General features: G+C 39.0%; 1 protein-coding gene across 1 annotated transcript in view; it reads right to left on the minus strand.

Moving 5' to 3' along the window:
- Nucleotides 1–12,170, minus strand: part of LOC119811558 (CREB binding protein) — a 134,317-nt gene that overhangs the window by 96,940 nt on the left and 25,207 nt on the right. The window contains 1 exon segment of the mRNA XM_038325474.1: nt 9,280–9,989. Within this exon segment, the coding sequence (XP_038181402.1) occupies nt 9,280–9,989 (710 nt within the window).

Here is a 12,170-nt window from a genome sequence, read left to right on the forward strand (position 1 = left end):
ACACACACACACAAGATTAGATTCACAATCCTCATGAATAGACGCACAAAACTCATTTTAGTTAATAGATCCAATAATAAACTTAAAAGAAAGCATTAAAAAGCCAAACAGATGCCTACTATCTCATAATCTAACTTTTTTTAAGTGAGGGATAGTAGGACACACATGAAAAGAAAGAGGGGCTACTGAGAGCTATAAGCCTTAAAAGATGGGCAAGTAGGTAGTCAACAGGAATATCTGAAAAGCCTTGATTAATAAACGTAACTTCAAAATACAACCTTAAAAGATAGTTAAAACTGAACTGGCTTGCTTGAGTACACAATGCTGCACCCAGAAAACAGGAGTTATTAGATAAAAAAACAAAAATACAAGGCATGGGATGCCTCCTGTGATGGCTAATCCTGGTTGTCAACTTGACTACATCAGGGTGACCTTGAACCCGCAGAGATCCATCTGCCTCTGTCTCCCAAATCCTGGGATTAAAGGTGTGTGACACCACTGCCTGGCCTCTAGTGGCTTTGCCCTTTTGATCTTTAGGCAAGCTTTATTTATTAAAACATAAATAAAATATCACTATACATCAGATAAACATACAGTATTGTTTCACTTACTACTAAATCAGATTCCCAACTGGACTATCCAAATGAAGATGGACTAACCATTCCTTTAACAACCAACTTGATTCTGCTAATTCTTTAATCACTACATTCTGTTAATCTATTCTTTTAGAACACGTATTCTGAATGCAATTTCTAATTGGTATAATTAGGTTCACCTTCAAAGAACTTGTTAAAAATGCAAATTCTCGTGCTACACCCCAAAACTGCTGAATCAAAGCTCTGCCTGGCTCTTGATTTTAAATCACCAGTTCCAGCTGTTTGTAGTTGGAGCCTGCATTTATGTGAAAACCTTTACTCTAGGACTAGGAAGAAGACTCCCAAGCAGTATCAACCTCCATCAAGATGCAGCATCTCAGAAGTCGCCTCACACATCAAAAAGGGCCTATTCTTAACCCTCTATGAAAATTGTCTGCAGTATCTACTTATTTTTAGTATCTTTTCAGGTGTGTGAGAAAAAAACAAAAATGATATCTAGGGTGACACACAATAGTAAATTTTTATTACTTTAAAATCAGAAAGACTCTGGATCACTTGACCAGGTTTGCTGGTTAGCTTTTATTGTCAACCTGACATAACCTAGAATCACCTTGAAGAGGACCCCTCAATTGAGGTGTTGCCCAGGTGAAATTGGTCCATGAACTATGTCTATGCGAGAGTGTTGATTGGCAACTGATATGGGAGAGCACAGCTCATGGAAGCAGCACCATCTCTAGACAGGAAGGTGGGGTGTAGAAAGCTAAATGAACATAGCCCTTGAGGAAGCCAGGAAAGTGTTTTTTCATGGATTCTACTTGAGTTCCCAATCTGACTTCCCCAACAAAAGACTGTGACCTGAAAATATAAGCTGAAATTCTCCTCTCCATTAAACTGCTTTTAGTCAGCAAAAGCAAAGCCAACAGAAAGCAAATTAAAACATCAAGTAACACAAAACACTTCCCACTCTCTTCTGCAACCTTCTACACAAAGCCACATCTCTCAGCACCTACCACACAAGAAAATTAATCTCAGTGTCTGTGTGGTTTCTAATCCCATTGAAATTCCTATTTTTTGGTTTCCTTCTATACGCAGGCCAACTATTTGGGTTACTTTCGGTAGCAAAAGCGATACAAGAAAGCTGAGTAGTAGTGGTGCACACCTTTATTCCCAGCACTCAAAGGCAGAGGAAAGTGGATTTCTGTGAGTTTGAGCCCAGTCTGGTCAACAGAGCAAATTCCAGAACAGTCAAGGCCTACATAGAAAAAACCCGTCTTGAAAAACAAAACAAACAAACCACACACACAAAGGGGGGGGGGGGCACCTGGAGAAATGGCTTAAAGGTTAAGAGCATTGGCTGTTCTTCCAGAGGACCCAGGTTCAATTCCCAGCACCTACATGGTGGCTCACAACTGTCTGTTTAATTCTAGTTCTAAGAGATCCAACACCCTTAAACAGACACATGTGCAGGTAAAGCACTAATGTACATAAAATAACAGTGACACAACTCCCTAAAACAGCAACACATCAGGCTTTGCCACAGTTAAATGGAGACATGGTTTTGGTTTGCTCCAGATTTGTGCCGTGCAGTGTTATCACTGCCAGTTTGTTTTAAAACTACTCTCATTTTCCCTATCCTTATAACTGTTTCTTGCTGATGGTGCACACCTATAATGCCTGCCCACAGCAGGCTGAAGCAGGAAGACCTGGGGTCTCAGGTTAGCCAGCTTAGGTTACAGACTGATATCATCTCAAAAACAAAAACAAACAAAATCCCACAGCACAGTCTTAATCAGTCACATACAATTATAGAGGGGAAATAACTTAATGCTTAATAATTATAAGAAAAAATTTAAAACTATTTTTGTTTAAGTCTGTGTGTATCTCTGTGTTTATAGGTGCCAGTAGAGATCAGAAAAGAATGCCAGGTCACGTGGAGCTGGAGCTACAGGTGATTATGAGCTGCCTAAAATGAGGGTTGAGATCTGAACTTGGGTTCTTTGGTAGAGCATCAAGCACTCTTAATTGCTAAGTCATCTCTCCAGCAAAGAATTATGTTAATTTTAAGATAATAAGTGAAAGAGAATTTCTGTTAAAATATAAATCGTTCAACTGACCCATGGTTCAGACTGCACAGTTCATGATTAAGAGGGCTTAAAGTCAGGCTGAGAAGAATATAAAAGGGTTCTGCAACTTACTGAGATTATGTGAAGTTAGTCACTGTCTTAACCTGTTCTGTGGAATTTAAATGCCCTTACTGTACACACACATTAGATTTATTTACTTTATACCCTTACTATTCCTATTACATACATACATACATACATACATACATACATACATACATACACACACACACTTTAGATTTATTTATTTTATGTATATAAATGCTGGCCTGCTGTATGTACATGCTCAGTGCCCACAGAGGTCAGGTCAGAGGAAGGGGTTGGATGGATCCCCGGAACTGGAATCATGGATGGTTGTAAACCACCCACAGGTACTGGGAATTAAGCCTCTACAAAAACAGCAGGTGCTCTTAAACACTGAGCCATTGTTCATTATTTTAATAAGAAGTAAATAGTTGGATCTTTCTTAAAATCAGAGTAAATTCATACTTTTCTTAAAAACACAGTGACAGCTCCATTAATTCAAAAGACCAAAATTCAAAAACAGAAAACAGCCAGAAAAAGCTGACAGAGATTTCAACTCAGTCTGGAGGGGAGAAGCCCTAAGTTTCCACAGAGAGGAAGACAAAGACAGAAGAGGAGAGGTTCGGGACCCCATGCTTGCACAGATGATACTGTTCAAGGAACTAAATCATGTCAACATTACTTAAACTGTCCAAGGAAGGGACAGAAGAAACTTCTCATCTCTCTTTGATAGGTTTAACATAGCACTAATAAAGAAAACCTGAAAAGCACAGAAAGAATTACAAGTCGATCTTACTGATGCATATGAAACAAAAATCCTCAAAGGGGCTAGAGACATGGCTCAGTGGAAAGAGCATTAGTTGTTCTTCTAAAGGACCTGAGTTCAATTCCCAGAATCCTCATCAGGCAGCACACAGGAAATCTGATATTTTCTTCTAGTCTCCCCAGATACCTGCATATATCCACACAAATATATACATGTAGTTAAAACTAGTAAAATCCACTCAGGAGGCAGAAGCAGAGGCGTTTCTGCGAGTTCAAGGCCAGCCAAAGCTACAGAGAAACCCTGTCTTGAAAAACCAAGTAAATGAACAAAAGAAATCTTTTTAAAAAAAAATCCTAGAGAAACACTAATAAAATTCAGCAATTACATTAAGTTTTAATTTTTACAATTACAAATGTGATTCAGTTTAGTATGAAGAAACCTGATAAAGCAAAAAGATCTTACAATAGTTACTACAGATATAAGAAATGAGTATAATAAAACCTAACATTTAACATGAGAGACTGGGACCCAATTTTAAAACACATAGCTGCCTCTGGCTGCAAATTAAAGCTCACATTCTCCTTAAAACACTAGATAAACTTCCGAAACACAGAAGCCCAAGAGGCATAAGCATCAACAAAAATGTCGGCAAGGATAAGACAAAAATACCAGTAATGCAGAAGAATGTCTACTTGGAAACCCCAAGAGAATCAGCTGGAGAAATACTAAGAAGAAGTTCACAAAGTGGCCAGACTCTAACGACATCTTTACATTAATCCCTGTACTAAAAGAGCCAATTAAATAATGAAATGGAACTTAACAAGAAAACTCATAATAAATCAAAAAATAGAAGTGCACTATACAAAAAACAGTCACTTGTCGTTAAGAATCTGTTTTTCTTGGGGTGGGGGTGCTTGTATAGAGTGCACTTATGTGTGCAGGTGTATATGGAAGCCAGAAGGCAACCTTGAGTGTCACTCCTCAAAAGCTGTCTACTTCACTTTCCTGAGACGCCATTTCGTTGGTCTCGTGCTCATTAATCAGACTAGGCTGGATGGCACCAAGCCCTAGGGATCTGGTTATCTCTACCTCCCCAGCCCAGCCTGGGTGCTGGGGACTAAATTCACATCCTCATGCTTGTGCAGAAAGAATATTACTGACCAACGTATTTCTTGGTGGAAAAAGTTCTTACATTTACCTATAAGAGTGGTCCTTATCCCCATCTGCCATGAAAATCATCTGAGGAATATAAATTCTAACCATGTCCAGCCATGCCCTAGAGAGTCTAACCTAGTTGGTCAGCAATGAGGTTCAGACATTAAGTGTCTTTAAAACTCCCCAGCTAATTCTAATGTGTGGCCAGGGCTGAGAACCACATGTGCGTTGACCATTACCCTCATGAAGAAAAAGTGACTGAACAGCTAGGATGACTTTCTGCCACAGATACAGCCAAAAATTAATAACTAACACAAAACACTAACAACTGAGGGAAGATGGACTACTAATATCTAAACAGATTGCACTGTAACTACTATCAGTCGAAAAAAAAATACTGGATTGCTCTTTGGTTAAAATTAACTTTTTTGGTGAATCTTGGTTTATTGGGCCTCATGCTTACTAAACAAGTGCTATGCCATAACCAAAAGTGAGGTCAAGATTCAAGAAATAAGGAGACATAAGAAAATACTTTTACTTTTTTAAGGGGACACAATGATAATCTTGATTAAATTGTCCATGTTGGTCTCCAACTCTGGAACACAAACCACCCTCTTACCTCTGTGTACCAAGCTGTTAAGACTACAAGTGTCACCACATCCAACACAAAAGAATATTTATAGTTTGGAATAGGGAAAAGTACTTTTGAATGCGATATACAATATAAGGCAATAAAAGGAAAAAAATGGATGTTTCCATACAAACTGAAAATATACACCTGAGAAAATGTAACAAGCATACTGGAAACCTATTTGACTAATTTGCTAAAATTAAAAGAGGGAAAGATGTCTACTGAAAGTCTTAAACTTTCAATACTTAAAGAATAAGGCCAGGAGGTGTGGTGCACACCTTTAATCACAGCACTAGAGACACAGAGACAGGCAGATCTCTGTGAGTTCAAAGCTGGCCTTCACAGTGAGTCCAAGGCCTGCTAGCACTGTATGGTGAAACTGTCTCAAAACAAGAATAAGTTATAGGTCAAAGGTAGGACACATGTAGATACCAGAGTTGGATCCCTAGTACTAGCTAGGCAGGCAAGCAGACACATACCCATGTGCACACACACAGCAAACATGTACATACAAAAATAATCTGAGACAATTATTTGTAAATTTATGGAAACATCCTAATAAAAATAATTTGAGCAAAATTACAAGTTTAAGAATACTAATATCTAACAACATCTAATGTTACCAAGGATTTAGATAGAGTCATTCAACATGGATAACGCTGAAATTTGCACAATATTTTTCAAAATCTTTTAAAGTTTTATTTTTGTTCTAAAGAAGGTCTCACTTTGTAGTCCTGGCTAGCTGAAAAAGTGCTGTTTATCTCAGGGTGGTCTCAAACTTGGCAATAGTCCTCCTTGCCTTGTAAATGCTAGAATTACAGGAGTAGAACGTAACACTCAAGTTGTTTATTTTAAGTGTCAGTATATTTCATTAAAAATTCCCTCACTAGGGCTGGAGAAATGGCTGAACAATGTAACTGCAATTGCTGCTCTTTCAGAGAACTAAAGTTCAGTTTCCATCACCCACAACAGATATCACACATCAGCCTATATTTCAAATTCCAGGGGATCTGATGCCCTCTTCTTGCCTCTGCAGAGACTCATACATGTAGCATATACACGAGACAAACACATACATAAACTTAAAAAAAAATTAATCATACTTCCAAAATTTTCTGTCCCACCTGGTCCCACAGCAGTTCAGTTCCAAAAACACAGAGGCTTATATTAATTATCAACTGTTTGGCCTATTAGCTTAGGCTTATTATTAACTAACTCTTACAACTTAAATTAACCCATAATTCTTTCTAGCCACGTGGCTTGGTACCTTTTCCAGGTAAGGCATTCTCATCTTGCTTCTTCTGTGTCAGGCTGGTAACTGCATCCCTGCCTTTCCTCTTCCCCCAAATTCTCTTAGTCTGGTTGCCCTGCCTATACTTCCTGCCTGGCTACTGACCAATCAGTAGTTTATTAAAACAAATTAGTTATTAGTAACAAATCTTTACAGTATACAAGAGCGTTATCCCACAGCACTTATTCACTTGCACAAAGATATCAATGTACACAATTATGTATAAAACAATGGCAACAGTGAAACACTGAAACAATCTAAGTATCTAGTCCATAGAGCACATATCCTATACCAAACCAGAAACTACTACGGTCCTATGAAGAATAAAAGAACCATATCTAACTTAGGTTAAGTTTAGAGTAGAGTTGTCTAGATCTTTTGCAATATGTAATACCATGGAACCTCAAGTTTAATGAAATGTAGGCTTGCATTGTTCTATAAATAGGAATTAGAGGGATGCGTATAATTAAGAGTATTTGTTGTTCCTGCAAAGGACCCAGGATCAATTGCCAGACCACATGGCACCTAACTCCAGTTTCGGGAGATCTACCACTCTCTTCTGGCCTCCATGGGCACTGTACACATGTGACACACAGACACACATACAGGCAAACATCCATATTTAAACAAAATTTTTAAAACACTATTTTGTAAATACTAGTTTTAAAGAAACTCTTAGGCACGCATGATGGCAATCTCTGTAATCACAGTACTTAGGCAACCCATGCGGAGGACAGTTACAAGTTTGAGGTCAGCCCGTTCTACACAGCCAGTTTAGAGCAGCTATGGTTACAAAATGAGACCCTCTCTCAAAAAACCAAGTGGGGTCCTTCCTAATTTTTAAGACTTTTCAATAATCCTGGAACCAAAATGTTTGACAACTGTTGTTTTGACAGTTTTATATTTTAAGCATAATCCCAGTTCTCCCAAAAAATTAAAAAGTAAAAAATAATTACTTTTTAAACTGGGCAGTTTGGAATATGAATTAGAAGAGTCCAGTAATTGATCTACCTAGATAGAGGCAAGAAGCTCATTAAAAATCTCCTTGCAATACAACTGTGAAAAGAATGTAGATGCACAACACACACTTCTGCCAAGCACAACTAAGTTTATGTTTGCCCTCTACTAACTTTAAAAAAAAAAAGTTAGTGTAATTTTAATGTTAGGAATTACTTCACTTTTAGCTCTTAAATTAAAAACAAAAAACATTTTCTTACCAATGAGAGCCTCAAGAATTTACACCAGTCTGCCCATATTCTCAACTCTCTAGGAAATTCTCTAGGAAATTGTATTCTAATCATTTCTCCTTTGCCCTTCTTTAGTACTAATCAAATTCACAGAACTCCTGGAATTTGTTGAACTGCACAAAATAGGTGCACCCAGTGTCTGCCATTCAAAAGTCTTGGGTCACATAGTCTCTAAAAGGTTTGGTATTTCAATGGCAATTAGCCTGTGTTTTTCTCTCTCTCTGTATCCTTCTCTCATCAGTCTCCATCTTTGTTAGCTGCGTCACATCTTGACCTCAAAGATTAAAAACTGGCAATCGGTGACACACATCTGTAATCTCAGCACTTACAAGGCTGTAGCAGGAGGTTCATGAGTTGAGGACAGCCTAGGCTGCATGGGAAGTCAAAGCTAGCCTCGGTTTACTCAACAAAATACAATCTCAAATTTTTTTTTCATTTTAAATATAAGAGGTAGAGATTTTTTTTTATCTGAAAAGGACTCCAGAAAAAAAAAAATCTGTCTCTTTCATGTGACATGTGCAACTCTCAACAGAAGGGATAACATGGCCCCATGCTGCCATGTTACATGTTACTATCCTTCCCTCTTCTCCAAGTTCAGACCCTGTTATACACAGTATTTGCAGGGCTGCTGGCTGCAAACTCCAGCCCAGGCCTTTCTCTAGAACAGAGATAGAGACCATGCAGAACAACCTTAGAACTATCCAGAGAGTTATGAAAGCCCAGAGTGTTGGGCTTCAGTGAGTCAACCTCTCCAACAAGTTCCCAGATGATGCTAGTAATGCTGATTTGAGAACCCCCACTTTGAGGACCACTGCTCTGATGTTTTCACTGAGACACAAGGGTCTACAATCCCCTGGCTCTACTCAGTCCCTCTTCAATAGCAACAGTGTCAAGAGCTAACCACCTTAAAACATAGATTCTTTATGAGTAAAATGGAGACTGTGACAATAAACATATTGCCAAGTGTTGTAAAGAAAAGGGCAGACAGGAGGATGTACTTCATCAGCTGAGTAAATAAGCATCCTTTATCAGATCATATGATGCACTAATATGTTGATTCTCAGCAGAAACTGCCCTTCAACTGTGTGGTCCCGTTTCTGCATGTTTTCCTCAAAGATTAAAAACTGGCAATCGGTGACACACATCTGTAATCTCAGCACTTACAAGGCTGTAGCAGGAGGTTCATGAGTTGAGGACAGCCTAGGCTGCATGGGAGGTCAAAGCTAGCCTCGGTTTACTCAACAAAATACAATCTCAAATTTTTTTTTTTCATTTTAAATATAAGAGGTAGAGATTTTTTTTTTATCTGAAAGGGACTCCAGAAAAAAAAAAATCTGTCTCTTTCACGTGACATGTGCAACTCTCAACAGAAGGGATAACATGGCCCCATGCTGCCATGTTACATGCCCACCATCAAGAAGCATTCAAGCACTTCAGCTCACTTACCTTGGTCATGCCACCTGCCTGCGCCGTATTCAGTCCAGCATGGCTGGCCATTTGTGGGGAAACCTGTGTCAAGGTCTCAGCCAACACACTGCTTGTGGCCCCCTGCATGGCTGGAGCAGGGTAGGGCATTCCAGCTCCCCTTCCTCTTCCAGCAGCCCCAAGAGATCCATTCATGACTTGAGCCTGCCCTTGTTGAGCCTGATTCATTAAGCTATGGCCAGAGTTACTATTGAGAAGTCCTGGATGAGTCTGGTTGAAGTTAGCATTCATGCAGATCCCAGGTCCAGTCTGTGATGTGGCAGGGCTACTGGTCACCAGCCCCACTTGCTTTTGTGCTTGCGGATTCAGTGCTTGGGAGGCAGGAGGGGTGGGCCCAGAGGTGCTGGCGGCCTGTTTGGGCAGGTTAGGAGTTGATGAGTCTCCCTGGTTCAGAGGGCTCTTGCCCATGGCACCCAGGCTGGCCATGTTTGTACTGTTCGGCTGCCCCTGAGCCTGGCCACCAAGGCCCTGTTGTACAGGGCTGCTGGCACTCACATTTCCTATCCCTGGGTTGATGCTAGAGCCACTGCCTCCTCTAAGAAGCTCCGACAGTTGTTTATGTTTGGATGCAGCATCTGGAACAAGGCTCCCACTGTTTAAAAGGCTTAATTCTCCATTAGGGATCAGCTCATCAGGAAGATCATTTTCCAAGTCAAACAATGATCCAAAATCTAGAAATTAAACAGAAATGGAAATGAGAATCTAACAAAACATAACAGCTCTCCAACTGACATTGTTACTATGATTTTAATCTAATGGAGCGTTTCACACAGACCACTAGCGCATCAAGAGTATTTATCAAACCGATCTGAAACATCATTTGGGGAGATTAAAAAAAAAAAAAGAAAAAATATTTTTTTTCAAATTCCGAAAAAGGGATCATCAAACAATTATGAGAAAGGGCCAGTTCTTTTCTAAAAATCAAATCCCAAAGCAGTAATTAAACAGTACAGTACAAAGGAAAACTCAGATATACAAATTAAAGAATAATAATGAACTTTTAAAAACTTACTAAATTAAAATGTTAAAATGCTTTTAAGAATGCATGAAGCCAGATGAGGTGATACATACAGGTAATCCCAGCACTTGGCAAGTGGAAATGGGAGAATCAGAAGTTCAAAGCTACATGAAGTCATGTATTAAAAACTAAAAAGTAAATTAAAGCTGGGTGATGGTGGCCCATGCCTTTAATCCCAGCACTCAGGAGGTAAAGGCAGGTGGACCTCTGTTGAGTTTGAAGCCAGCCTAGTCTACAAAGTGAGTTCCAGGACAGCCAGAGCTATACAAAGAAACCCTCCCTCATAAATAAATAAGAGATATGCAAAACAAGTAACTAGATATGAATTCTATAAAGATCAATTTAGGGGAAATTAAACTCAACCTAATCAACTGCATATTTGAAAGTTAAACTATTTAAAAAAATTAAAAATACCATCTGTGGTTTCTCAAAGGGTTGAAAATACATGTAATAAAAATACAGAAATAGAGCCGGGCGGCAGTGGCGCACGCCTTTAATCCCAGCACTCGGGAGGCAGAGGCAGGCAGATCTTTGTGAGTTGGAGGCCAGCCTGGGCTACAAGACCTAGTTCTAGGACAGGCTCCAAAGCTACAGAGAAACCCTGTCTCAAAAAACAAAAACAAAAAACAAACAAAATACAGAAATTAAAAAGTGGCTAAAACAGTCAAACTTAGCTATCCTTGCACTACATGAGAAGGATGATCACACAGAAAAATGAGGAGCACTATGACTCCTGGTATAAATGGGCAAGGCATATAGGGAAGGCAACCATCCAAAAAAGATAAAACAGTAAACAGGTCAGTAAACAAACTAAAATACAAGAAATTTCCTTTTCCTGGCTCCTTTCAAAGTAACCCTCCTTTGCAGCGTAATCCTATGTGTATCACCTCTGTTCCTTCACTTCCCAACCTCCGGTGTGCTCTTCAGTTAGCAGTCTGTCTATGTATGTTCAAAGAAAGAAGTGTGCAAACTATGTCCACCACAATGTTATTTGTAACAGGAAGGGAAAAAGAAACCCAAAAAAATAGCACCCAAAGGCAATTCAACCTAATGAGATTCAACAGCTGAGACTCCCTGCACCAGAATCTCAACTCTTCTACACTAGCGCTCCATGTCAACTGTACAACTCTGGGTGTCTTACTCTGTCTGTACTTCATACTCTCCTTATCTAGAAGACAGAGCAATAATGACTCCTACACTAGTAGGGGTGTTATGAGTACTAGATGAATTAATGAATGGAAATCACTGAAGTCTGTGGGTAATAAAAACTTAACAAGAATTTGCTATTATAGTCGGGTAGGTGGTGGCAGACACCTTTAACCCCAGCACTTTGGGAGGTGGATCTCAAGTTCCAGGACAGCTAGAGTTACAGAGAATCCTGTCTCAAAAACAAACAAACAATTACTATTACAAAGCTTAATAAACAGCTGTACATTACAAAATGTTTTAAGTAATTATGATATAGTAATCATAGTAATTACATTACATATAATTACTATATATAGTAATTACATTTCTATAGTAAGGAATGTAAGAATATATATACATTATGGAAAAGCATGGAGATGGAAAAACATACAAATGGCACACATGTAAATTAGAACAATGGCTGAAATGTAATTAGTCAAAAATAAAATTATTGAGGTAGTGAATGCAATGCTGAGTATGGGAGGTTTTCTTTTTTAAAAAACTGCCACCTGCTATCCTTTAGAAATTTAAGAACTTTAAGCCAGGGTAGCAGACCATACATTCTAGCTGCCCAATCCTCTCCTACCACCATCACCTTTCACTGTAGACAAACCCATGTAGCTCTGAGGTAGCTGGCTGGGAACAT

The sequence above is a fragment of the Arvicola amphibius genome, chromosome 4, assembly GCF_903992535.2.
Source record: "Arvicola amphibius chromosome 4, mArvAmp1.2, whole genome shotgun sequence".
NCBI lineage: Eukaryota > Metazoa > Chordata > Mammalia > Rodentia > Cricetidae > Arvicola > Arvicola amphibius.